Here is a 27,157-nt window from a genome sequence, read left to right as displayed (position 1 = left end):
GTGACATTTGTGCAACAGAAGAAAGATTCAAAGAGGCTAGGGAATATTTTATTGATAGCCAGGGACATAGCCATAAGAGAGGGAAGCACACAGGACTGCAAACTAAAACCCAACAGCCAGCAAGGGCCCTTTAGGCCAGGAACACCGCATCCTGGGGTCCTCACAGTCTCCCACCAACAGGCACATAAGACTGGGCATCCAGGAGAGGGGGCAGTGGCTCTGGTGTCCCCCAGAGTGTGAGGATATATGATGCCTCATTTTGAGAGACAGGGTAAGGAGATAAAAAGGAGGGAGGGTCCATCACTGCCTAAGACCACCTCCTCCTCTCAGAGCCAACACCAAGTGGAGGACTGAGCCACCTAGGATCTTATAATCAGCTGCTGTCTTCTCATCATTCCTGCAGAAAAAGGAGGCCAGACAAAAAAAAAAAAAGCATTAGAAATACCATCTAGAACAAGATTCTTAAGCTGGTTTTCATGGATCTCTCAGGTGGGGTTGAGGTTCTATGAACTCAGATGAGAAAAAAATACATCTTTATTTTTATTAAACCCTAACTGAAATTTGGTATTTCTTTTAATTTTAAACACAATAAAAACCCAGTGGTATCAATAATGTGGGTAACCTGTTAACAGAAATAAGGTATTTTCATAACAGTTTGCATGTATCTTGACAATATTTCAAAATTATGGAGTTATTACACCCACCATTAGGTCTTAAATGTATTAAAGCAGCACATATATCACAAATTTGTTTTTTTAGTATTTTGGTAACTATTCAATATAGTTTCTTTTGTAATATTACATATTTTATTTTTTGTCTAAAAAATCTTATTCTGAAAAGGGGTTCACAGGCTTCACCAAATTGTCAAAGGGTCTGAGGCACCAAAAAAGAGGCAGGCCTGCTCCACCTTCCGTATTTGCTCCCTTATTTTCACAGAAGGCTGTCATGCCCTCACTCCCATGTCACACTCACATCTGTTTACCACTGTAGATCAGCCGCTGCTGCTGGGGGGGGATTCCCTCTTTCTCCTCCACACGCTCCTTGATTCGCTCCACCTTTAGGGGTATACCAGTAGTCAGGGGTGGGACCATGGAAGTGGTAAGAACAAGAGCTATGCAGACAGCATTGAGAGGGAATAGACCAAGTTCCCCTGCATATCCAAACACATGTACATACAGGGAGATGGGCATGAAGAGGTACTGACCACACATTACCTTGTCTGTGGGTTCAATGTCAATTTCAATCTCCTTTCCAGTCAGCGTCTGAAACAGGCAAGGGTTTGATGAGTCCTACAGTCCAATATACAATTTTTCTTGGATATACAGTTTTTCTAGCCCACTAGAATCCATGAGAATACCAGCACTCCCTTAGCTGCAACTGCAATAAGAGGTATCCTAAGCAAAGTATTCCTTTGAGTCCGAAGGAGCTTGCTTTATGTATCAATTTTAGAAACTAACCCTCCAATATTCCAAGAATTCTTTAGGACATGAGAGACCTCTAACCAGGTTTGAAGTACACAAGGTTCCACATTCTACTCTCCCATATCTTCTCTAGATGTCTATTTAAATCCTAAATTACTGCTCTGGTCTTCTTAACTTCTTCCACAGGCTAAGGGCTGCTGATATCCAAATACAACAATTATACTGATTATACACTTAGGAAGGTTGTGCTTCATCCACTGTAATCTCCCATCCATCCTTGCTTTTCAAGCTCTATCCACACCAGTCTGCAAAAATCTAGACCACAAATACACTATGTACCATCTAATTTAGGGGCATTTCTTTGCTTCCACTGTTTTCTTTGTTGCCATACCCTCCCCTCCACTCTTTCTCAAACCTTCAAGGGTCCTTTAAGATTGATGATTCATCCCCAATGCACTTTAATGCCTATTACAGCTAGTTGTTTTAAGTGTAAAACTCTCCAATTTACACTCCAACTTTACAAAGGGCAGAGACTGTTCAATTCATCTTCCTAATCTAAGCACAAAACAGTGTTTGACATGTAAGCAGTCAATAAATATTTGTAGAAAGGCTAAATATACACCAGTGGTCAGGTTACGATCACAGCCAATATTTACTGACACACTTTCCCAGAGTCAGAAACTGTGCTGAATGTTTACATGCATCAATACACTTAATCCTTGCAAGTATTTGTGACATATGTACTATAACTACATCACTTTATAGGTGAGGGAAATGGGGTTTGGACAGGCTAAAAAGCATGCCTATTAAGTCAAAAGAAGAGTGTGGCTCTAAACACAGACTCTCTGGCCCCAGAGACTGGGCTTTTATCTCTGTATTCAGTACAGTAGACCCTTGAAGAACATGGGGATTAGGGGCGCTAACCCCTCAGGCAGCCAAAAAATCCACATGTAGCTTTTGATTCCCCTAGAACTCAACTAACAGCCTATTGTTGACCGCAAGCGTTACAGATAACATTAGCTGTTAACACATATTTTGTGTTTTATGCATTATATGCTGTATTCTTATGATAAAGCTTAAGAAAAGGTTTTTCAAATTGTTGCTAATCTCCAAAAAATGTTCTTCCAAAATATTTATTGGAAAAAACCCACATATAAGTGGACTTGATAGTTCAAACCTGTGTTTGTTCAACGGTCAACGTTACTGCCTGAGTCTGGCTGGTCTGGTATTGGGACCCAATGTATGCTCCTGCAGTAGGCTCACAAAATGACATGTTGTTTCTACTTCAGGTGTTCACATAGACCAGCATGAAGAAGTACTTAGGACCTAATTTCCCAACTACGAGAATGGGTCAGTACTAAGAATATTTTTTTCAATGTAAGGAGTAACTCCTTTAGATTTACCTGTTTGGATGCAAAAGAATAAATTACAACAGTGATTCTCAAGTTTCTACCCCAACCCAAGCTGGCTTTTGTGAAGATTTTCAATGGCCTATGGTAAAATGAGAAAAATAACAACAGTGAGATTTTCATGAAACTAAATATATTCAGGTGTTAAAAATGTCGTTTTATGAAATGACAGTGACAATATATGGAAAGACCCTTTCCTGACCAAAGAAAAGTATGCAATTCTGTGTTGTCTACAAATTATTCCACTTTATTGATCTTAATACTCTAAATGCAAAGACTCTTACACAAGACAATTTTCTTTCTAGGTAACTAACCTGGAGAAAAACTTGAAACTTGAGCATGTATTCAAAGAGAAAAATGTGAGGTTTACTGCAGCACCATTTGTAAAAGCAAAACACTAGAAATAGCCTAGTGTCTAATATGTAAACTATTAAACTATGGTACATCTACAGAATGATACTATTATGCAACAGTTTATAGATTAACATGGAAAGGTCTAAAAATGTGTAATTATATATATCACTTTCTATATATAGATATATACTTATATACATGCATAGAAAAAAAGATTAAAAGTATACATATCTCCTGCAATAGTGATTGCCTTTGAGAAGGGGAATAGGACTGAGGGGAAGGTTTATCATGGGTAACTCCCTTTATCTGTACTACTAAATTTCTAATAAAAAACATATTCTTTTATCATATGAATATTAATACAAATACTCCTTCTGATTCAATAACAGAAAATTTTCAAGAGTAAAACAGACTCAAAGAGATGGCCTAGACCTGCTCTACCAAAAGTAAGATGCTTGGACCTTAACAGCATTTTAAAAAAATTATGGTTTATAAAACCTAAAACTCGATGACTGAACCTGTTTCTGAAATTGACTATAGAAGTCCATGAATGTACCCAGAGAGCAATTTGGCAATGTGGTGTCCCAGCCACACTTCTGGGAAAATAATAATGATGATGTCCAAAAATATGTCTGTGACAATGGTCATCAAAGCCTTTTAATACCAAAAAATTAGAAACACAATCTCAATATCAAACAACTGAGGATTAAATAAATTATGACAAAGGGAAAATTATAGTCCTCAAATAATGTTTAGAATAACAGTATAATTTTAACTTTGTAAAAAAAAAGAAAAAAACAACACATACATGTACTTATGTGCTTTCATAAGAGTTTGGAAGGATATACACATCAGTGCTTTTATCTTGGGTTGTGGGATTATGGGTGATTTAAATTATATTATTTGTATTTTTCTGTATTTTCCGCATTTTTTAATACCAGAAATACAGTCATGAGAAAAAATTTTTTTCAAACAATATCCTTGATGAGAGTATAAGGAAATGATTCTGTAAAGCAGCACCATCCAACAGAGAGAGAAATGTAATGTAAGCCACATTTACAGTTTTAAATATACTAACAGCCACATTTTGAAAAGGTGAAATTAATTGTTATATTCCTAAACCCAGTATATTTAAGATATTATCATTTCAATATGCAACCAATGTAAAAATTGTTAATGTATTTTCCTTTTTTTGTAACCAGATCTTCAAAATCCTATGTGCACTTCATTCATACTTAGAGCAATCTCAACTCAGATGGTAAATTTTCATCTGAAATACCTGATCTGTATTTAAACTTCATAATTTACACTTGAAAAGGTAGATTTTCACCCCCAACTTGTTCCAAACATACTTAAAAGTTTTCCAGGGAGCTAAGATAGCGGCGTGAGCAGAACAGTGTAAATCTCCTCCCAAAAACACATAGAGCTATGAAAATATAACAAAGAAAAATCTTCCTAAAATAGAGCCCACAGGACACAGGACAATATCCAGACCACATCCACACCTGCAAGAACCCAGCGCCTTGCGAAGGGGGTAAGATACAAGCCCCGGCCCAGTGGGACCCGAGCGCCCCTCCCCCAGGCTCCCAGCGGGTGGAAAGAAACCGGAGCGGTTTTTTTTTTTTTTTTTTGGCGAGTGCTTTTTGGGAGCCTTAAAGTGACAGGGACCCCGTTGCTAGGGAGGCAGGGTGGCGGGACCGGTGAGCGGGTGCCTGGGACCAGCACTTGAGGACGGAGGAAATCGCGCGTTTTTCCCCTTTTTTTCCCTCTTTTTGGTGAGTGCTTTTTGGAAGCCTTAAAGGGACAGGGACCCCGGTGCTAGGGAGGCAGGGTGGCGGGACTGGTGAGCGGGTGCCTGGGACCGGCGCCTGAGGACAAAGAATATCGCGCGTTTTTCCCTGCGGGACCAGTGGGCGGATGCTTTTTGGAAGCCTTGAAGGGACAGGGACCCTGGTGCTAGGGAGGCAGGGCAGTAGGACCAGTGAGCGGGTGCCTGGGACCAGCACCTGAGGACAAAAAAAAAAAATCAAGTGTTTTTTCCTTTTTTTTTTCTGTTCCCTCTCTAATTGTTTCTGTTGTTGTTTTGGTTTGGAGAGTGCTTTTTGGAAGTCTTAAAGGGGCAGGACAGGTCACTTAGACCAGAGGCAGGGAATCTGGGGATCTCTGGGCACTCTAACCCCCTGGGCAGCAGGGAGCACAGAGGCCCCTTACGGAGATAGCCTCCCAGCCGCTCCCCCTCCAACGGGGCTCCACCACTTTGGAGGAGCAGCACCAGCCAGGCCACGCCCACAGCAACAGCGGAGATAAACCCCATAGCAACCCAGCAGGAAGCAGAAGCCCTGTATGCACACAGCTGCCCAGCACAAGCCACTAGAGGTCGCTATTCTCCCAGGTGAGGAAGGCAACAAACCAACAAGGGAAGCTCTTCCAGCGGTAACTTGTACCAGCTCTGCACACTATCTCTATCACCATGAAAAGACAAAACTACAGGCAGACAAAGATCACAGAGACAACACCTGAGAAGGAGACAGACCTAACCAGTCCTCCTGAAAAAGAATTCAAAATAAAAATCATGAAGCCAGAGAACAGGAACGTATAGAAGCTGACATAGAGAGAGATAAAAGGATCTCCAGGAATGAAACAACACTAGGAGAACTATGTGACCAAGCCAAAAGGAATAATATTCGTATTATAGGGATGCCAGAAGAAGAAGAAAGAGGAAAAGGGATAGAAAGTCTCTTTGAAGAAATAATTGCTGAAAACTTCCCCAAACTGGGGGAGGAAATAATCGAACAGACCATGGAATTACACAGAACCCCCAACAGAAAGGATCCAAGGAGGACAACACCAAGACACATAGTAATTAAAATGGCAAGGATCAAGGACAAGGAAAGAGTTTTAAAGGCAGCTAGAGAGAAAAAGGTCACCTATAAAGGAAAACCAATCAGGCTAACATCAGACTTCTCAACAGAAACCCTACAGGCCAGAAGAGAATGGCATGATATACTTAATGCAATGAAACAGAAGGGCCTTGAACCAAGGATACTGTATCCAGCACGACTATCATTTAAATATGATGGTGGGATTAAACAATTCCCAGACAAGCAAAAGCTGAGGGAATTTGCTTCCCACAAACCACCTCTACAGGGCATCCTACAGGGACTGCTCTAGATGGGAGCACCCCTAAAAAGAGCACAGAACAAAACACACAACATATGAAGAATGGAGGAGGAGGAATAAGAAGGGAGAGAAGAAAAGAATCTCCAGACAGTGGATATAACAGCTCAATAAGCGAGCTAAGTTAGGCAGTAAGATACTAAAGAAGCTAACCTTGAACCTTTGGTAACCACGAATCTAAAGCCTGCAATGGCAATAAGTACATATCTCTCAATAGTCACCCTAAATGTAAATGGACTTAATGCACCAATCAAAAGACATAGAGTAATAGAATGGATAAAAAAGCAAGACCCATCTATATGCTGCTTACTGTTATTTAACATAGTACTGGAGGTCCTAGCCACGGCAATCAGACAAAACAAAGAAATACAAGGAATCCAGATTGGTAAAGAAGAAGTTAAACTGTCACTATTTGCAGATGATATGATACTGTACATAAAAAACCCTAAAGACTCCACTCCAAAACTACTAGAACTGATATCGGAATACAGCAAAGTTGCAGGATACAAAATTAACACACAGAAATCTGTAGCTTTCCTATACACTAACAACGAATCAATAGAAAGAGAAATCAGGAAAACAATTCCATTCACCATTGCATCAAAAAGAATAAAATACCTAGGAATAAACCTAACCAAAGAAGTGAAAGACTTATACTCTGAAAACTACAAGTCACTCTTAAGAGAAATTAAAGGGGACACTAACAAATGGAAACTCATCCCCTGCTCATGGCTAGGAAGAATTAATATCGTCAAAATGGCCATCCTGCCCAAAGCAATATACAGATTTGATGCAATCCCTCTCAAATTACCAGCAACATTCTTCAATGAATTGGAACAAATAATTCAAAAATTCATATGGAAACACCAAAGACCCCGAATAGCCAAAGCAATCCTGAAAAAGAAGAATAAAGTAGGGGGGATCTCACTCCCCAACTTCAAGCTCTACTACAAAGCCATAGTAATCAAGACAATTTGGTACTGGCACAAGAACAGAGCCACAGACCAGTGGAACAGATTAGAGACCCCAGAAATTAACCCAAACATATATGGTCAATTAATATTTGATAAAGGAGCCATGGACATACAATGGCAAAATGACAGTCTCTTCAACAGATGGTGCTGGCAAAACTGGACAGCTACATGTAGGAGAATGAAACTGGACCATTGTCTAACCCCATATACAAAGGTAAACTCAAAATGGATCAAAGACCTGAATGTAAGTTATGAAACCATTAAACTCTTGGAAAAAAACATAGGCAAAAACCTCTTAGACATAAACATGAGTGATCTCTTCTTGAACATATCTCCCCGGGCAAGGAAAACAACAGCAAAAATGAGCAAGTGGGACTACATTAAGCTGAAAAGCTTCTGTACAGCGAAAGACACCATCAATAGAACAAAAAGGAACCCTACAGTATGGGAGAATATATTTGAAAATGACAGATCCGATAAAGGCTTGACGTCCAGAATATATAAAGAGCTCACACGCCTCAACAAACAAACAAAAAATAACCCAATTAAAAAATGGGCAGAGGAACTGAACAGACAGTTCTCCAAAAAAGAAATACAGATGGCCAAGAGATACATGAAAAGATGCTCCACATCGCTAATTATCAGAGAAATGCAAATTAAAACTACAATGAGGTATCACCTCACACCAGTAAGGATAGCTGCCATCCAAAAGACAAACAACAACAAATGTTGGCGAGGCTGTGGAGAAAGGGGAACCCTCCTACACTGCTGGTGGGAATGTAAATTAGTTCAACCATTGTGGAAAGCAGTATGGAGGTGCATCAAAATGCTCAAAACAGACCTACCATTTGACCCAAGAATTCCACTCCTAGGAATTTACCCTAAGAACGCAGCAATCAAGTTTGAGAAAGACAGATGCACTCCTATGTTTATCGCAGCACTATTTACAATAGCCAAGAATTGGAAGCAACCTAAATGTCCATCTGTAGATGAATGGATAAAGAAGATGTGGTACATATACACAATGGAATACTACTCAGCCATAAGAAGTGGAAAAATCCAACCATTTGCAGCAACATGGATGGAGCTGGAGAGTATTATGCTCAGTGAAATAAGCCAAGCGGAGAAAGAGAAATACCAAATGATTTCACTCATCTGAGGAGTATAGGAACAAAGGAAAAACTGAAGGAACAAAACAGGAGTGGAATTACAGAACCCCAAAATGGACTAACAGGTACCAAAGGGAAAGGAACTGGGGAGGATGGGTGGGCAGGGAGGGATAAGAGGGGGAGAAGAAGTAGGGGGGTATTAAGATTAGCATGCATGGGGGGGGAGGGAGAAAGGGGTTGGGCTGCACAACACAGAGAGGACAAGTAGTGACTCTACAACATTTTGCTAAGCTGATGGACAGTAACCGTAATGTGGTTGTTAGGGGGGACCTGATATAGGGGAGAGCATAGTAAACATAGTATTCTTCATGTAGGTATAGATTGAAAATTAAAAAAAAAAAAAAAAGAAAGAAAGAAAGAAAGAAAAGGGGGATTACTCCTTGATAGGATAAAACTATTGGTAAATCAAAGATCAACACATGCTTTAAATATCCTTAATGTTGATCACTTAAAGGGTGTCAGATGATCAGCTATGGAGGTACTCTTTTCTGATAATATTCCTTTCTCTTAATAAAAAAAAAAAGCAGTTACTGTGTGCTGACCTCCACTGAGTTCTGCACAGTGGTATAGAGGGCATGTCAAAATGTGGGCAAAGGGTCTGTTTGTTTCTATGCAGAAGATCAAGGCCTAGCTTGGATACCCAGAAAATGAACTAAGATACGATATGAGGAGGAGCTTCCGGCATCAGCACTCTCTGGAGGACTTGTGCCAGGGGATGATCATCAAAAAGCCTACACAGGGATCTGGACGATGCTGCGGTTGTGGCTGCATCCAGTCCACCGTCTCCTGGACTTGCCATAGGAATGAGGAGGGAGATGTCTAGGATGGCATGTGCATACAGTGAGACAACGAATTTGACCGGATCTGTACTGTTGGAACTCAACCAGGAGTTGGGAGGGGTGCAAGTTGTAGCACTCCAAAATCTCATGACTATAGACTATCTATGGTTAAAAGAACATATGGGATGTGAACAGATCCCAGAAATGGGCTGCTTTAATTTGTCTGATTTCTCTCAGATGGTTCAAGTACAGTTGGACAATATCCATCATATCATAAACAAATTTTCACAAATGCCTAGGGTGCCTAAATGGTTTTCTTGGCTTCACTGGAGATGGATGGTAATTATAGATTTGCTTTGTTTATGTCACCATATTCCTATTATGTTAATATGTGTGTGCAAATTAGTTAGTAGTTTAAAACCTATACATACTTAAGGTACTCTACAAGAAGATATGTCAAAGAAATAATCAATCCTCCCATGTTTCCTTCCATATGCTACATCTGTAGCTTTTCTTTCTTCCTAATTACAACCCTTAAATAGAATTCGTGCCTCATATCGAATTTACCAAGTATCATAATTCCTCCAGGTGGTAAAGATACCTCGAGACAAGTGCTGGGCATAGAAGCCACAGGGCATAAATCTGCAAAGAAGTAAAAAGCTAACCTTTTCAAACAATATGGCTTCTCTCTCACTTACCAACTTTACATTTCCCTGTATGGCCCCGGAAGATGACTGGTTAGCCAGAGACGGGTAAGATTCCTCAAGGGAGGAACAACCTAAGACAGGCACAGTCGCAGGGGGGCCATCAGGTGAGAATTTGGGGATCAACAGAGGTGAGGCTCAGAACCTCACACCCCCCTGCTTTGAGAGAAATCTTCTGCATCCGTGGATGTTTTGCTGCCCTTGTCTAGCCTGGATTAATACTTAGTCCATAGGCACACACCTGATCATCCTATCATCTACATTTGCCCTCTTACAGCACTAAACTATGTTTTCTACCTTTATCTTGCATCTACCTACCACTTCAGCATTTTATTAAAAATAAAAATGATAATAATAATAAAGGGAGAAATGTGGGATCAACAGATAAATCAAGTACAAAAATCAAACGAATATTCATATTTGACCTGATTGTTTATAGGTCATAATGCGTGATCAAAACCGAAAGTTTCTGTGATGAATGCCCTTGTACTGTTCACCATGTAAGAATTTATTCACTATGTAAGAATTCGTTCACCATGTAAGAACTTGTTCGTTATGCTTCAGAAGATCGGAGACTGACAAGAATTAGACTTGAGATGGATTAATGATTGTACATTGAGCATTGACCCCCCTATACTGAATTTTATTGTTGTTAACAACCATTTGATCAAAAAATATGAGAGATGCCCTCTCAAAAAAAAAAAAAAAGTTTTCCAATGACTGAAGTTTCACTGTTTATATTTAAATTAATACAAATAAAATAAATAATTGAAATAAAACTTCAGTTCCTCAGGCTCACTAGCCACATTTCAAAGGCTCAAAAGCCCACGTGGCTAATGGCAACCATGCTGGAAGCTGCTCAAGTTTTCCAACTAATATATGAAGCACCAATAAATAAGAATATTCCCATTTTGTAACCTCCAATGAAAAAATGGATCTAGGGACAAGGCAAAAATTCTAAATTAAGTGACATAGGGCTGGAGAAAGAGGCAGAGAGACAAGGGAAGGTTATCAGTCAATAGCCTTGGGATATAGTAACTAGAAATTCCACGTTCCTGGATGAAGTCACTTTAACAATCACTGGGAGGGTTCCCTGGACCCACTGCATCCCCCTTTGCGCTGAGCAGGGTCTGATCATCAACAATCAATCCACAAGCCTTCCCTATGGACTAACCCTTCTCCTAGGACTTTCCCCTGCTTCCAGTTAGCTCACCTTCCTTATCTGTAGTCAATGTGAATTTAAAGAACTTTCTTTCATTGAGACCCCTCATAAATGTGCTGTTTCTTGAGTCTGGCAAACAAGTTGTTTCTGTTAACTAGCCTTGCTGCTGGTGAAGCAGAAACTTCCAGTCCCAGGACTCAGTCCTTATCTGGCTAGCATCTGTAAAGGCTAAATAAACCTTTTTATTTCAGAGATCTTTTGGCCTCTAGAGTTTTAGATTTGTCATAAGCAACAGGCTAATATCATAGAAAACAAAACAACCTGACAGAAGTACATATCACACCACCACCAGTGAATTATTCTCACACATGAACACACAAAATAGACTAATCAAGCCTCTAGATCTTACTGGCAATTTAAAGAAAATACAGAGGGAAGAGGAATACATTAAAAGTCAACACAGGGAAGAAAACAAATCCTATCCTTTGCAACAACATGGATGGAGCTAGAGGGTATTATGCTCAGTGTAATAAGACAGGTGGAGAAAGACAAGTACCAAATGATTTCACTCATTTGTGGAGTATAACAAGATAGCAAAAGGAACAAAACAGCAGCAGACTCACAGACTCCAAGAAGGGACTAGGGGTTACCAAAGGGAAGGGAGTGGTGAGGGTGGGTGGAGAAGGAGGGAAAAGGGGACTAAGGAGGATTATGATTAGCACACATAATGTAGTGGGGTTGGGGGGGCTCACGAGGAAGGCAATATAGCTGGGTGAAGACAAGTAGTGACTCTGTAGCATTTTACTATGCCGATGAACAGTGACCACAATGGGGTGTACATTGGGGGACTTGATAATATGGGTGAATGTAGTAACCATAACATTGCTCATGTGAAACCTTCATAAGACTGATACCTTAATAATAAAAAAAAAGTCAACATGGGGATATAATCAGCAAAATCCAAACTGTAGGAAACTCTGAGAAAAACCACCTTGCTTACTCAACAAGAAAATATGGGGAAAGGTGGTGGGGGATTGGGATTACAGATTTAAAGGCTAAAAATATGTATGAGCCAATTGCAATGTACCGATCTTCGCTGGATCCAGATTTAAAGAAACTGTAAAAAACAAATGATATGAAGTGTTGGCAAGGTTGTGGAGAAAGGGGAACCCTCCTACACTGCTGATGGGAATGTAACTTAGTTCAACCATTGTGGAAAGCAGTATGGAGGTTCCTTAAAAAGCTCAAAATAGACTTGGTAAAGGGGGGAGCCTAGTAAACATAATGTTCTTCATGTAATTGTAGATTAATGATAACAAAGTAAAAAAAAGTTTCTTAAAAAAAAAAAAAAGGCTCAAAATAGAAATACCATTTGACCCAGGAATTCCACTTCTAGGAATTTACCCTAAGAATGCAGAAGCCCAGTTTGAAAAAGATATGCACCCCTATGTTTATCACAGCACTATTTACAATAGCCAAGACATGGAAGCAACCTAAGTGTCCATCAGTAGATGAATGGATAAAGAAGATATGGTACATATACACAATGGAATATTATTATTCAGTCATAAGAAGAAAACAAATCCTACCATTTGCAACAACATGGATGGAGCTAGAGGGTAGTATGCTCAGTGAAATAAGCCAGGCGGAGAAAGACAAGTACCAGATGATTTCACTCATATGTGGAGTATAAGAACAAAGCAAAAACTGAGGGAACAAAACAGCAGCAGAATCACAGAACCCAAGAATGGACTAACAGTTACCAAAGGGAAAGGGACTGGGGAGGATGGGTGGGAAGGGAGGGATAATGGAGGGGGGGAAAAAAAGGGGGCATTATGTTTAGCATGTATAATGGGGGGGCATGGAGAGGGCTGTGCAGCACACAGAAGACAAGTAGAGATTCTACACCATCTTACTACGCTGATGGACAGGGACTGTAATGGGGCTTGTGGCGGGGCCTTGGTGATGGGAGGAGTCTAATAAACAATGTTCCTCATGTAATTGTAGATTAATGATACCAAAATAAAGAAAACAAAAAACAAAAAACAAATGAGACGATAAGTCTGGTGATAGTGAGAAATCATTGTTAATTTTTTTAGGTGTGATAACTACAGTTACAATAAAAGTTTTTTTTTACAGATAAATACTAAAATATGTACAAATAAACAAGCCATGTTATAAGGGATTTGCTTTTTAAAACACCAGTCAGGTAAACAGAATTGGTGAGTATATATAAAATAAGATTAACCATGAGATGATAGTTTCTGAAGCTCGGTAGAGGGTGCATTATATTCCTCTCTCTGCTGTTGTATATGTTTTGAAATTGTCCATAACTAAAATTGCTTTAAAGAAAGTGAACAATCTAAAAAGACATTCTTCATATATCAGGTTATCTACTGGATTTCTTCCTTCATATCTAGTCATTTTGACCAGGGAATACATTCTGCGCTATTTAACAAGTGTATGGTGAACCTAAGCCCAACATACTGCTTTAGGCACTGGAGGGGACATAAAAGAAAAAGAAATTAAATGATCCAGTCTTTGCCAACAGTCTTTTTCAAGTGGAGATTTACAACCAAGACACAAGGAGACACAATTAATAGAACAAACCAATAAGCAAGGAACTGACATACTGAATGTTATTATCCAAATACAAGGGTCAATGCAAAGTGCTATGGTTAGCAAAAAATGTTAATTAATTTAAACCTGAATGAGATAACATTTCACATCCACTACAATAGCCAAAATGGAAACGACATGACTGTAAGTTAGCAAGGGTACAGAGCAGCCAGAATGCACATTCACTGCAGGTAGGAATGTAAAACGGTACTACTCCTTGGAGAACTTTTTGGCAGTTTCTTTTGAAGTTACATATATCCAGCACATGACCCTGTAATTCCATTGCTAGGTATTTATGCAAAAGAAGCAAAAACATATGTCCACAAAAAGACTTGTGTAATAACAATGTTCACAGAAGCCTTATTCATAACAGCCAGAAACTGGAAACAACCCAAACATCAATCCACAGGAGAATGGATAAACAAATTGCGATGTAACCATCTGATCTAACTCTACTCAGTACAGTAAGAACTATATTACAATAGCGATAATGTTGAGTTGAAGAAGCCAGTCACAAAAATTATATATTCTATAGCTGTTTATATAAAATTCTAAAGCCAAACTAACCCCTGAAACTGTTCTAGATCTTGTGGTTACATGAGTGTACACTGTTGTTAACAACGTATTGTACTGAACCCTTAAGAACTCTGTGTTTTAAAGTTAAAAATTCATGGTAAAAAAAAAAGAATGAGAAAACTGGGGTTTAGATAAGACAGTTGCCCAAAGTAATCTACTAAGAAGATATCAGTGCAGAATCTGGAATTTAGGGAGTAATATGATGAAAAAGAAGTTTAAAGTTTACCTGTATGCTATGATTCTGTACACTATCTTTTGGCTTAGACTCTAAACTTTAGAGAGGGTATGGTGGTAGTAAAACTTGGCTGAAGGTATTACAGAGTAAAAAAGGCATAAGTTTTATTAGACTCCAGACCAGAATAAGGTTAATGGGAATGGAAAGAAAATCAAGCAGAAAGTATCAAAAGAAAAACCAGGTTTTATTAAGAGAAAAATGATTCTAAAGAATTGGGTTCCAGATACCTGGTAGATTGATGGGATCAATATACAAGAAGAGTACTGAGAAGATGGCCCAAGACAGAGAGGATGTATTTAATTTCAGAAAGACAAGAGATGCGGTATCAAGAAAATATTTAAATCAGGAGGGGTTAGTGGTAAGGGCCTGAAGAAAAATATATGGAAGAAGTCAGCTACATGGAGGCAACCACTGAAGAATGAATAACTCACAAAGGAACACTGCTAATTAACCTATCATTTGTATAGTAATTAACAGCTAACTAATTGCTTTCATGTGTATATGACATATAAAGAAACTCAGCAAACAAAAAAAGAAGATGAAGGACAGAGAAACCTGTTTAAAGGCAGAAAGGACAGTGGTTTGGGAAAGGAGACTGACAATTTTAGAGAACTACTAAATAAAAATGGATTCAGAGAAAGAGACAAAATCTAGAACCTTGCTACTCAAAGTGTGGCCCCCAGACAAGCAGCATTAGCATCACCTAGGAGCCTGTCGGAAATGCAGAATCTTGGGTCCCACCCCATACCTACTGAATTAGAATCAACATTTTCACAGGATCTCCAGCTGATTCTCTCACCTTTAAGTTAAGAATCCCATCTAAAACACAGTACTTTTTTTAAACTTCAGGTCTCAACTCCTCAGTAGGTTACAAACCCACTTAGAATTGACAATTTGATCATATCACACAGTAGCAAATTTTTTGTGTCTGTATGGGACGAAGTAAAATTTTTTAGTGTAGATTGAGATGTTTTTAAAAAGTTTACAGAACGTGAACATAAGTAGAGTAATAACCTATTCTTTGCACTAAGAGAAAACTGAAAGGACATGAGAATCCATGTGCATTGAAAATAAAAACATTCATCTACTAGTATTTCTCAGACTTTTTGACAGTGACCCACATTAAGAAATACATATGAACTAGTAATGTACATATAAAATGAAAACAAAATTCCACAAAACAATACTCTTACCCATCAATATACCCTGATACTGTTTTCTTTTTTTAATGTTGCTTGTGACCCTACTGACCTATTAAACTGATTTTATAATTAGTGACTCTTTTACAGGTCACTACTCAAAGTTTGAAAAATAATGATCTTTAACATGCTGTTTGGCCTCAATCCTTAGCTAAGAGATGGTTTGGAAAGACTGAAGAAGTTAAGAATGGCTATTCTGCATGGTAAATACACTAAAGAGCTAATGAAATAACAACAGACTTATTTGGCAGTAAAAAGGCCAAACTAATGACGCACTGCATCAATTGTTAGTTTTTCTCCTCTGTCTGAAGGTACAAAAGAGGAAATAGCAGATGGGACTAACGAGGGTTGGGTATTGGTGAAGAATCACAGGAGTTGAGAGATGAAAATGAAGGAAAACACTGCTAGTACCAAGAACTAGGGCACTGGTCACTAACCTGCCTCAGTCAAGGAAGTGAGGCTGGTCCAGGAGGCCCGGTTCAGAAAGGCATGTGATAACTGACCACACTCCCAGCTTTGGTTCCTGAAGGCCGGCTGAGATACTACATCTTAGCGACAACCAGCAAAGGCTTACAGCCTAGCCCCTGGAAGACGCCGGTACCCCAATCTAGCGTTTTGTGTTGTGTCGGAGGAAGCCTACGTTAGGGGTTGGGAAAAGCAGGTAACCTGGGCATGAAAGATGGAGATAACACTTATTTCAAAAATCCAAAGATGGGTGGAAGCCAAGCTGCTGCTAGGCCTTCTCTATGACCGCGGGGATTCGAATACAGAGAGACCCCGGACAAAGGCGGCCTCGTTCTGGGTCATGGCACAATCTCAGCGAAAAAGCAGGGACTACAAGACCCCGGGGTCTTCTGGCGGCGCCAGTCCCCCAGCTATCAAAGACCTCTTGGGTCCCCTCACTTCCCATCACCCCTCGCGCGGACCCCTGAGGCTGTCAGCACCCTCCAGACTTTGGAAAGGCGTGGTTTTCCTTCCCCTCTTCTCCCGTTAAGGCGCAGAGGCCGGCCCAGTACCACTGCGTCTTGGCAAGGCTGGAGGTACTCCCACCTTTACTTTAATTAGCATCTTCTTTCCAGTTTGGGGCTGCACACGGATAATTGCTGCTTCTACCGGGGCGGTCGCCACTGCCTCTCCCCAACACTCCAAGGGTGAGTCACTTCTCCTTCCGGGTCACTGTCTGGCTCCACCCCCAACTTTTTTCCACGGGGCTTCCAAAAGGCTCGGGAACGTTCCCGCGTTTCGTTTCGGTGGCGTGAAAAATAAAAACAAGGCGACAAGCTCAGTTACAGCAAAGAGGACGCCTCCGCGATTCTGAAAGTCCCCAGTGAGCCGGGGCTACTGGAGCGGGGGCGGAACGTACTCCTCCCATCATGCCAGGGGGTAGCCCCGCGCATTCCACCCTGGGAGTTGCAGTCTCCTGCCCCTCGAATCCAATAGCAACCGGAGTGTGCGAACTCTGTTACCCAGAAAGCCTCGCAGGGCCGCCGCCGAAGCTAGAATACCTGTTAAATCGTTCCCGTCGGCACTTAGCGGAACCCGTTGGCAGGGCACACAAGGCCCAGCGGAGCTGCACGAGGCTTGTTGCTAAGCAAGGGGAGTTTCGGTCAAGTGCCGCTTGGCCTCGGCGACAGGAAGTGAGTACTCCTATTCCGGAAGCTGGTCGTGGGACCTCCCCTCTCCAAATTTCTTCTCCCTGCCTAAATAAACTTCTTACGCTAAACTGCTCTTTGCACGGGCTGGAGAAGGAAAAGTAGTGGGGTAAGGAATGCACCTTCTTAGAGTCACTCGCGACTCCATCCCAGTTCTCTCCGACAAATAGTGCTTGGGGTGGAGACACGGAGTGTGATCGCATCCACAAGGCGGGTCAGACCTAACGGTCTTAGGGGACCATGCCTCGACCAGGGCCCCAACCTTCCACAATTTTAAGCAAGAAGAGAGATGAGCCCTGCTGCCAGCGCAAATAGGGCATTAAAGCCTACAGGGAGATTGATTCAGCTCCTCCTTCCTGACTTTTCTACTTTCCAGCCCTCAGGTTCGTTGCTACCTCAGGTCCCCGCCATGCCTCACATCGACAACGACGTCAAACTGGACTTCAAGGATGTTCTGTTGAGGCCCAAACGCAGTACTCTTAAGTCTCGAAGTGAGGTGAGCTTGCTTTCCTAGTTGCCCTTTCTTGCCTGCAAGCACCTGGTGGGCCATGTCTGACAGAGGTTCCTGGCTTTTGTCTTTGTGCCAAACTTGATTTTTGTGTGAATGAATTCTCTGTTTACTGTGCACATCTGCAGGTGGATCTCACAAGATCCTTTTCATTTCGGAACTCAAAGCAGATGTACACTGGGATCCCCATCATTGCTGCCAATATGGATACTGTGGGCACCTTTGAAATGGCCAAGGTTCTCTGTAAGGTAGAACTTACCTCATGTCTCTTCCTTAATGATGTCTAGTTATGTGGGCTGACTACAGAGGTATTTGCATGCCCACCCCGGTTCCAGGTTAACTTTGGCAAGTAACAGTCAGTATGATTGATTTACTATTTTATCCAGTTTCTCTTGCACTGAGGCCCCTTTATTTAGTAAGTTAAAAGGCCATCTGAGTTAGCAAAATTCAGAACTAAATTCTGCCCCATTTTTTAATATATAAACAGAACTTTCCCTTTTCTCCTGTCTAGTAGTTGAGTTGATACTCTGCCAAATTTTCCCACCACCTAGGTCACCCCCTCCAAACCATATGCATCCCTCCAGTACACTGTTAGAGACATTAAGAACTCAGTGTTTTAGTCCAGAAACCAAATACAGTTTGAGTTCAAAAATTTCTAACTAGCAGATCCTAGAGAGCAGCAGCTTATTTTCTTTTATGTTTATCCTTCTCTTTTTCTTTCATTTTTAAAAATCTTCCTCTTCTTTAAATCCTGGATTCCTGAGAGTTTCTGGGATGTGCCCAAAATGGAATGTGTTTTTCTTACATACAGGTTATTGTTTACTTTCAAAATAGAAGATGCTGCTCCTGTCAGTAATTACCTGCCTCTATACTTGTAGCTGATAAGTTAGATAGTTACTCTGGACACTGAGAATATATGCACTCTTCTGGTTAATCCATGTACCCTGGCTGATGGATTCTGCTGTTGCTTGTGGCTCTTTTAGCCTTAAGGACTTCATCTCCCTTTCTCTGTATTTGATTGCTATAAGTTTTTGTGGAATGTCTGCCGTCATTTCTCTTAGGTTGATAGTTACGCAGTTTGAGTACTTTACTGCTGTTGCCATTCACTAAATGCCTAGGAATGCTATTGCCCATTTTCCACCTACCATGTCTAGTGGAGTGAGGAATGGTGAATATGACTAAAGCATTAACAGATAGGCTGTAATTCAGACTTTTTTGGTGCTGTCTTGATGCTTTATGTTGGGTCTGGCTTTTCAGTTCTGCTGATAAGTTCTAAAGAATCAGATTTTAGAGACAGAGCCAAGTCTTCATAGTAATAATAAAAAGATTGGATACAAGTAAGCATCTTTTTCTAGATCTCTAGCTTGGTATGTAATTGGATGTGCTCATCATGCCATGCCTCACTATGCTTGTATGTCTCCAAGGTCTGCTGACCAGGAGTGATTTTCCTTTGTCCTCAGCATGTTAATGGCAGAGTGTTGCTAAGAAAATAGAATTCAGTACCAACTTTAGGTAATGTTGAGTGTGTAGAGCAATAGCACTTCCTTACTGCTGGCTGATGTTGGTGGCATTTCTTGGATTTCTTGTTGGTGGCAAGATTTGTGCTGTCTCAGTCAACAGCTGTCTATAATCTGTTTGCATGTTTGCAGTTTTAAAGCACAATAACCAGCACTCACAGAGGCCTTTGAATGCCTTTCTCAAAGTATTGGGATATTGTTTGCTATTTGTTGAACTAAGGAACACAAATCTGATGAATCATTGTATCCTTGAACTTGGCTGAATGAAACACTGAATGAAATAGACTTTTCAGATTGGTCCATGTCTCCAGAAAATCTTTTACTCCAGTGCAGATGGATAAGGATGGGGGGTAGCACATTATTGGCTTTCTTAACCTTAAAGCCTTATCTTTTTTTGTTAGCTTTAAAGCCTTACCTTTTGTGAGCATTTTGACTCACTGAATTACTGATAAATGGACCAGAAGACACCCAAGATAGGTTAGCTCAGTACTGGGTTACCACAGGAGAAGCGGCTTAGTCAGCACAGCAGACACTGACTCTGTCCAGCCTCTTCACGGTTCTTCCTTGTCCGCTGCTTGTCCTACTACACCAACACCTTGTTCTTGTCACCTTTAAGTCAGAAGCACTCTATGTGCTGGCAGGTGAAATCCAATCCAGATGACTTAGTACTTTGGTGGGAGTGTTTGACAAGTACTAGCTTACAGTAAAAAGCCCTTCTAGGATTTATGGGGAGAATGGTTGAACTAAAATTGTAGCTCAACCATTGATTTCAAGTTGCTCTTTTCAAACCTCAGTCCTTTTCCCCCTTGGCTAGATTATAAAGATCTGTTTCTAGAAAGAGACCCTTACAAACTTCTTTTTGATGGCTCTTTTCTCCAGTTCTCCCTCTTCACTGCTGTCCATAAACACTACAGCCTCGAGCAGTGGCAGGAGTTCGCTAGCCAGAATCCTGACTGTCTTGAGGTAACATTGGTTCTCCCTTGATCTCTTCCTTAGACTAGTTTTCCAGGAATCTTTTTGGCTTCCTGGGGACCAACCCTCACCTCCCTACCCTGGTATTCCTGACATGTAACAAAGTTAATGCCTCCCATGCAATGGCCCTGTTTATCTCACAGCATCTGGCTGCCAGCTCAGGTACAGGCTCTTCTGACTTTCAGCAGCTGGAACAAATCCTGGAAGCTATTCCCCAGGTGAAATATATATGTCTGGATGTGGCAAATGGCTATTCTGAACATTTTGTTGAATTTGTAAAGAATGTGCGGAAGCGCTTCCCTCAACACACCATCATGGTATGTTTCTATTATCTTGCAGTTGATACATTTCTTTCTTTCACGCTTTTTTGCCAGTCCGTTTTGTTACATTAGTTTATTTCTCCTCTGCTGCATTATAATTTTCTAAGTCCACTTAATTTTGTCACTGGGTCATTATCTGTAGTTCCATGCTTAAATGTTTGTCTACTGGTCAGTGCTATTATCTCTTGACTCTTGATACATCGTCTTTGTAAATCCAGTGTGCCTAACATCACTCACCAAACCATGGACCATTTATGCACTATGCATACTGTGGTGCACAGACACCTGTCTACTGAAATGGACATGCACAGTCATATTAAAGGGCTGCACAAAAAAAAAAAGTTTTATTTTTTTTACAAGCTTAGGGAAGTGATGACGAGGCCTCATTTTCTCTCCAGCATTGAGGGGGTCTCTCTCTACTGTCCATCAAAAGCAAATTCAGGTGTGCATATGGGTATTCAGCTGACATTACCATGTCTTCCCCTTTGCCCTGAAGCCAGAGAGGATATATGGTATAACAGCTTAAGGACAGGATATGTTTGGGTCTCCTGGCAGGGAGAGGGAGATAAATCTATTGTAAATCAGATTTGACCTTGGTCCACATGGACCCCAGCTTCACCCTAGTACAGCGGTGACACTGGCCACTCACCCCCTTACCTCATCTTGGGAAGCAGGGTTCTTTGAAGTGGCTAGTCTAGACACTCTAGGGAACCCAGGAGAGGGAATCCAAGTCCACTTCTTTATACTAATGTTGGCAGGTAACAGTCCAGGTGTGCTATATGAGAACACCCAACCTCCTCTCTCTTTGCAATCCTAAGAATGCTCTGTTTTAATTGCTGTCTCAGGCAGGGAATGTGGTAACAGGAGAGATGGTGGAAGAGCTGATCCTCTCTGGGGCTGACATCATCAAAGTAGGAATTGGACCTGGTAAGCTGGTTCCTTGGGTGCCACTGGCTCCCCCTTTGGTGGCAGACACCTGTGGAGCACTTCACTCTCATCCTTGTCACGCTCTCCTCAGGCTCTGTGTGTACCACCCGGAAGAAAACTGGAGTGGGCTACCCACAGCTCAGTGCAGTGCTGGAATGCGCAGATGCTGCTCATGGCCTCAAAGGCCACATCATTTCAGTAAGGCTGGAGCTGGGTAGGGTATGAGGCTGCCAAACATCTAGGTTTTCTGCTAGGTATGGAGGCTCTGGTAGAGGTGGATCAGGACTCCCAGGTCCGTGTCATCTTTGAGGTGGGTCAATGGGACATCACTCAGAGAGCTTGGGAAATCTAGGCCATCTCTTCACTGTGCTTCGTACTTTGCAGGATGGAGGCTGCAGCTGTCCTGGGGATGTGGCCAAGGCTTTTGGTAAGGCTGTTGGGGAGGGTATGGGAGGAGGATCCTGTAGAAGAGGATGAGTTATCTCTGAGGGTCTAGGAAAAGGCTGAGAAAGCCATTCAGATTTCTTTTATAATATGAACTAGTGACCCTGAAGCCTGTGGTTTCACCTAGGGCAAGCCACCAGGGGAAATCCTGAGACTGATAGAGACCCTCCAAGTGTGAGGCAGCACCATCTGCATGATCCCCTGGACTGCTGGACAGTGTGGATGCCTGAGCCCTACCCAGACCTACAAAATCAGATTCTAGGGGATGGGGCTGAAAATCTGCATTTTTCACAGCTTCCTAGGTGATCCTTGCTCACACTGAAGTTGGAGACCTTTGCTCTTGGGAAACTTGAAGTGTGTTTAGTTGGACACAGTAAAAAGGAATGACTGGAAGATGGCAAGAGCAGCAAAAAAGAGCAGAAGCGAGCCAGGGAATCTGCAGAGGCTTTTAAAAAATTCTTGGGGAAAGCAGGCCCCCTGAGAGGCCAGGGCAGAGCAGCCTGTGTTGGTTGTAGGCCAGCTGAAGCAAACCCAGGAATATGTTGGTTAGGACTGAGAATTTGGCATGAGTTGCTTCTCAGGGTGGGCGAGTGGGCACCTGAGCCAGACTCATCTCTTTCCCCCATCGTTGATGCTGGCAGGGGCAGGGGCCGACTTTGTGATGCTGGGTGGCATGCTGGCTGGGCACACTGAGTCAGGTGGTGAGCTCATTGAGAGGAATGGCAAGAGGTACAAGCTCTTCTATGGAATGAGTTCTGAAATGGCCATGAAGAAGTATGCTGGAGGCGTGGCTGAGTATAGGTATGTGTTGAAGCCCAGGAGCTGGCAGTTCTTGGAAAGTGTGACTAAGTAGGGTGGTGGCTTACTCATTGGGACTCATTGGGAGATGGATGGTTATGAGAAAAGTGGTGAACCAGGGCTAAATGCTAGACTGGAGATAAGTCACTGGGCTTAAGGAATTCTGAAAGAAAAGGTAAGAAAGTTTTTTACTTCTCTAAGGGCCTCAGAGGGAAAGATAGTGGAGGTGCCCTTCAAAGGGGATGTGGAACATACCATCCGAGACATCCTTGGAGGCATCCGCTCCACATGTACCTACGTGGGAGCAGCTAAACTGAAGGAGTTGAGCAGGAGAACTACCTTCATCCGGGTCACTCAGCAGGTGAATCCAATCTTCAGTGAAGAGAGCTAGATCTGAGCAGTTCTGCCCTCCTAAGGCACCAGCACCCCACCCAAGTGGGCTCTTCACCCATCCTAGCTACTGTGGCTACTGATGACTTGGTCATTTCCTGTCATCTCACTCTTGAAGGCTCCTGTAGTAATTCTGTACTTCTCTATTTGCATACACACAATGTCCAGGGCACTCATGGGAAAATGAGATAAATAGGGATCTGGGCACCCAGCATCCTGAAGATTATTAAAAGGCAAAGATGCTGGGTTGTAACATAAGTACTTAATATAGCCCTGGTCTGGAATAAGGCATTTAGAATCATGTTTTGTTAATCAGCTTCATTGAACAGAATCTTTGAATATCTAAAAAACTCAGAAATGTTCATATATTTTAAATACCTCAATAAAGAAAAATCCAAATGACTATAAAGAGATACTGGAGGCTTTCTGCACAAGGCTGGCATCTGGGTGCTGCTCCCAAGCAAGTGGAGGTGGAGCTGGCACTGACCCAATACCAAGGACAGTGAGTACTTTTTCCATGAGGTATCTGCACTCTAGTGCCACCACACAGATAATCTGACAGCATGAGAATTCACAAACTATATTCTGGCATCAGGACACATGCAGACATTTTCAGAATAGCAAAAAGAAATTTCTCTTTCAGGCTGCCAGCGCTGGTAACCCTTCTGGGCACACTGGAACACCACTTTGTAAGGGAAGTAAAAAAGCAAAGGGATTCTTCCAGCTCTGGAAAGGACAGTTCTGTTTCTAAGGAATGACTTACACCGACCTTACAGAAGCTTTAATTTCCCTTCCTCACACCAAGACAGTGTTTTAGGTACTCCAATGTTTAATTATCAGGCACTACAAAGTAATTTTAGCAATGTGATCAGGCAACCCAAGCCTGGGCTTCACTTTATTCCCTCTAAACTGTGTGTAGAGCTGACAAAGGAGACAGGCGGAGTGCAAAGGGCATTCCAATCCTATCACAGGAATCTAGAGCTGTCTATATGGTCATGGGAAGGAACCCACGTCACTGGGGCCAGAAGCAGGGAGGTACTCATACAAAGTGGGGATCAGGGTATCAGATTTTGTCTTCTGATAGTTTCCCAGAGATCCCTGCAGAGAAGGAGCAGGGAGATGCTATCATCATCTGAAACATTCTGAGCCCTGCACATGCTGGAGCATGTGGGTTTTTCCATCATGTTCTGCCCATGCCCCTCCCCAACTTTGTGTTCCTTCCTACTCACCCTTCCTTCCCTCTGGCTATTTTCTTCCTCATCAGAGTCCAAAACAAAGTCCCCTATGGTAATGACAGAGCTGGACTGAGACGGAGGAGACACTGCAGGATGGAAACCAGAGTCAAAGTATATTCTTATAGGTGAACACAAGCCCTCAAGTCTCCAAGGGAGGAGGCTGTCTGACCCAATCCTGACTTAAGCTACCTACCTGGCTTCCTGCTCATCGGAGGCGATAATGACAGTATCAGGGGATCCATGGGGCAATCCAAGCAATTCCTGAGGGGGGAGCAAGCAAAGAAGATGGGGTGAAGGGAAAGCAGGCAAGGAATGTGCTGCTGGCAGAAGAAGCAACTGTTCCACTCACTCCTGCTCTGAGGCAGACAAGTCAACTGGGTTCTCCTTCAGAGCCCTACCCCCTAGGGTCTGGGAGGGACTCTTAGACTTTCCAGTGTAGGCTTCTCTTGTGCCCATAGCGCCTGCTGGATCTGCCATGTGTTCTTCCCTGTTCTCAGGCTTAGATATGACCTGCATTTGTGAACCCAGATTCCTAAAGGGAAACAGCATGACTGTGGGGCGCTCCTTATGGCCTCCCCTAGTGGTTGCCCAATGGGACCGGATTCTTCGCCGGCCTAGAGGAGCCAAATTGAAATGGTGGCCAGCCACAGGTTCTGGGTGCTTCCTTGAGGCTGGACCTTGATGAAGGTAATGGCCAGGCCTGGCTCTTGGCAGAGGATCATTGAGTGCTAGACTTGGTTGCTGAGGAAGACTCTGCTCCATGGGCTCTGTCATGTTCACTGAATCATTAATAGAGCACTCTGAAAAAGAAAATGAAGCTCCTTATAAAAAGAAAACATAATGACACAACTCACTCTGGTTTCTTCTGTGCTTCAGGCCCATGTAGCCCTTCCAAAGATCTGTCTCAAAATGTATCAACTAAACACTCTACCCCCAAATTCCTAGTTCTCCCAGATGGTTCTGGTACCTGCAAGTGGCCACCCCATGTCCACAACATATTGGCTCAAGGCAAAAGTAGTAGTAATGGAAACTCCTGGCTGCATCCAACTCAGCACATCCTGAAGCTGTGGGCAGGAAGAGAGGCATGAAGACCAGTCCTTGATAGAACTGCCCCGCACTCTGCCCTTACTTGTTTTGCCACAAAACCTGCTGTGCCTGCAGTGTAGGCAGTGCTTTTTCCAGCTGACACATGTATTCAAAAAACAACTTCTCCATGGCAGCCAGAAAGGGTTCTCCATACTCTTGTTCAAGTTCCTGCAGTAGGGAAATAAGCAGGTCAGAAGAGGGCTACAGAAAATAAACCACATCACAGCTTCCACACCAGCCAGTTTCACCTGCAGCTTGGAAGCCAAGTTCACAGGGGCCTCTGCCAGATGCTTCACCTGTTGGCAAAAAGTTTCTTGTGCCTCTGAGATCTTTTTCATATCCTGCTTTGTCTGTTGAGGGTAAAGAAGGCAGACAAGTTAGGGGCAGGTGGATCCAGGCACCACAAGGAGGCACAACTTTGTGTTAAATGGGAATAGGGCTTATTCCAGAGATTACTCACAGCTTTGGGGTCCCACACTACAGGTGCAGACACTGGAAAGTGGTGATGCAGGGCATTCAGAACCTGGGCCCAAGACCGGCCCTGCAGGATCAGCTCCACCACCACCTGTTTAGGGTGTTGAGTTCAGAATGCTCACTTCGGCGCAAGCTGCCTTTTCCAACCAGTCCCATCCCCAGGCGATCGGCTCTGGTCAGGTCCCGGCAACCCGCCCCTTTCCCCCTTCCTCTCTAGCTCCTACTGGCTGCAATACCTTGGCCTTTAGGCCCATACACAGGCGTTCATGGTGGCGGTAGCGAACCAAGCCAGGAGCAGCAGCTCGCAGGAATCGCAGAAACTCCAACACCCGCGGAAAATGCTCCACGCAGCGCCCACGCACGGCTTGCCAGCTGGCAGCGGCTACAAAGCGCAGAGCGGCGGGACCAGCCCCCGGGGACGTAGCCATGGCTGGCGGGCTCCGCCCCGGGGGCAATCTCTTTAGGTTTCCTCCCCCACGGCGAGGCTTTCCGACCCGCCTGGGGGCGTGGCTTCCGGTGGCGCTCAGGAGCTCTTAAATTTCGGTCTACGTCGGATACTTCGCGATCCGATTCGGCGCCCTTCCACAGGCCGGGATTCTGGAGGACTTCTCCAATTCAGGCCGGAGCCTGAATCGAGAAGCTGACTGGCTGCAAAGGGATCAGGTCGCTCTGCTTCAGACGCCGCCGCTGCCTTGAACCTCTTTTCCGTCTATGACCCGTTTTCCTGTCCCGGAAAAGGACGGTAATGGGAGAGCCAATGGGTCGCCAGACAGGGGAACGTGACGTCGCGCCATAAGGCTACGCCCCAGCCGGTCCGCCTCCACTCCCGCACCCGCACCCCCACAAAGCTTGCGAGGTCTTTGGGGGGGCTCTGGGTTCTCGTGGCCGCCGCTTTGGGCTCTTCCGGCTTTGGCCTTTCTTCGTCCAGCCTCCAAAGTCACGTACCTCTCTGAGGCCAGACTTCCTAGTCTGTAAAGCGGGCGTTGTGCGCCTTCCGCTCTCCGTTGTCTTGACTCACTGAAATACGATTCTTTAAAGCCCAGCCCCCAAACCAGC

The 27,157-nt window shown here is 42.9% G+C and overlaps 3 protein-coding genes across 24 annotated transcripts; 1 reads left to right on the top strand and 2 right to left on the bottom strand.

Moving 5' to 3' along the window:
• Positions 1-26: 26 nt before the first annotated feature.
• NEDD8 (NEDD8 ubiquitin like modifier) lies at positions 27-17,073 on the bottom strand. Of its 2 annotated transcripts, none has more exons than XM_037017361.2 (4): positions 16,829-17,073; positions 1,215-1,262; positions 973-1,055; positions 27-397 (listed from the first exon to the last, which is right to left on the bottom strand). In XM_037017361.2, exons 1-4 carry the CDS (start codon positions 16,844-16,846, stop codon positions 301-303), a joined length of 246 nt encoding a protein of 81 aa, XP_036873256.1. In that variant the 5' UTR covers positions 16,847-17,073; the 3' UTR covers positions 27-300. The 2 variants fall into 2 exon arrangements, with proteins under 2 accessions (XP_036873256.1, XP_036873257.1); XM_037017362.2 differs by having other exon boundaries at positions 16,835-17,073.
• On the top strand, positions 17,063-23,709 carry GMPR2 (guanosine monophosphate reductase 2). Of its 6 annotated transcripts, XR_001855418.3 has the most exons (11): positions 17,064-17,415; positions 17,807-17,926; positions 18,067-18,186; positions 20,335-20,418; positions 20,571-20,744; positions 21,593-21,674; positions 21,766-21,872; positions 22,059-22,101; positions 22,246-22,420; positions 22,760-22,919; positions 23,118-23,709. XR_001855418.3 is itself a non-coding variant. In XM_073211466.1 (10 exons), the coding sequence occupies exons 1-10, from the start codon at positions 17,152-17,154 to the stop codon at positions 22,809-22,811; spliced, it is 1,221 nt and encodes a 406-aa protein (XP_073067567.1). In that variant the 5' UTR covers positions 17,063-17,151; the 3' UTR covers positions 22,812-23,237. The 6 variants fall into 6 exon arrangements, 5 of the variants coding, with proteins under 5 accessions (XP_073067567.1, XP_073067565.1, XP_017530378.1 ...); XM_073211466.1 differs by having other exon boundaries at positions 17,063-17,415; positions 22,760-23,237; XM_073211464.1 differs by lacking the exon at positions 22,246-22,420 and having other exon boundaries at positions 17,069-17,415; positions 20,613-20,744.
• On the bottom strand, positions 21,064-27,157 carry TINF2 (TERF1 interacting nuclear factor 2). 16 transcript variants are annotated; one of them, XM_017674885.3, is made up of 9 exons: positions 27,047-27,157; positions 26,338-26,825; positions 26,088-26,192; positions 25,876-25,977; positions 25,688-25,795; positions 25,509-25,605; positions 24,891-25,341; positions 24,735-24,802; positions 21,064-24,627 (listed from the first exon to the last, which is right to left on the bottom strand). In XM_017674885.3, the coding sequence occupies exons 2-9, from the start codon at positions 26,527-26,529 to the stop codon at positions 24,362-24,364; spliced, it is 1,389 nt and encodes a 462-aa protein (XP_017530374.1). In that variant the 5' UTR covers positions 26,530-26,825; positions 27,047-27,157; the 3' UTR covers positions 21,064-24,361. The 16 variants fall into 16 exon arrangements, 10 of the variants coding, with proteins under 10 accessions (XP_017530374.1, XP_017530377.1, XP_017530376.1 ...); XM_017674888.3 differs by having other exon boundaries at positions 21,064-24,404; positions 24,536-24,627; positions 26,338-27,105; XM_017674887.3 differs by having other exon boundaries at positions 21,064-22,135; positions 24,536-24,627; positions 26,338-27,105.

The sequence above is a fragment of the Manis javanica genome, chromosome 8 (genome assembly GCF_040802235.1).
Source record: "Manis javanica isolate MJ-LG chromosome 8, MJ_LKY, whole genome shotgun sequence".
Classification (NCBI taxonomy): domain Eukaryota; kingdom Metazoa; phylum Chordata; class Mammalia; order Pholidota; family Manidae; genus Manis; species Manis javanica.
Note: the sequence above shows the minus strand (reverse complement) of the source record. Positions and strands in the feature narration are given on the sequence as shown.

Bases quoted from the DNA above. Each gene is read 5' to 3' on its own strand.
- NEDD8 (XM_037017361.2), bottom strand. The intron at 1,056-1,214 runs GTAATGTGTGGT...ATACCCCTAAAG, and splicing joins ACATTGAACCCACAGACAAG to GTGGAGCGAATCAAGGAGCG. The intron at 398-972 runs GTGAGTGTGACA...CTTTTTCTGCAG, and splicing joins ATCTACAGTGGTAAACAGAT to GAATGATGAGAAGACAGCAG.
- GMPR2 (XM_017674889.3), top strand. From the start codon at position 17,152: ATGCCAGGGGGTAGCCCCGCGCATTCCACCCTGGGAGTTGCAGTCTCC. The intron at 20,419-20,570 runs GTAACATTGGTT...TTTATCTCACAG, and splicing joins AGAATCCTGACTGTCTTGAG to CATCTGGCTGCCAGCTCAGG. The intron at 22,920-23,117 runs GTATGTGTTGAA...TACTTCTCTAAG, and splicing joins GGAGGCGTGGCTGAGTATAG to GGCCTCAGAGGGAAAGATAG.
- TINF2 (XM_017674885.3), bottom strand. From the start codon at position 26,529: ATGGCTACGTCCCCGGGGGCTGGTCCCGCCGCTCTGCGCTTTGTAGCC. The intron at 26,193-26,337 runs GTATTGCAGCCA...CACCCTAAACAG, and splicing joins GTATGGGCCTAAAGGCCAAG to GTGGTGGTGGAGCTGATCCT. The intron at 25,342-25,508 runs GTACCAGAACCA...TTTCTTTTTCAG, and splicing joins CATGGGGTGGCCACTTGCAG to AGTGCTCTATTAATGATTCA.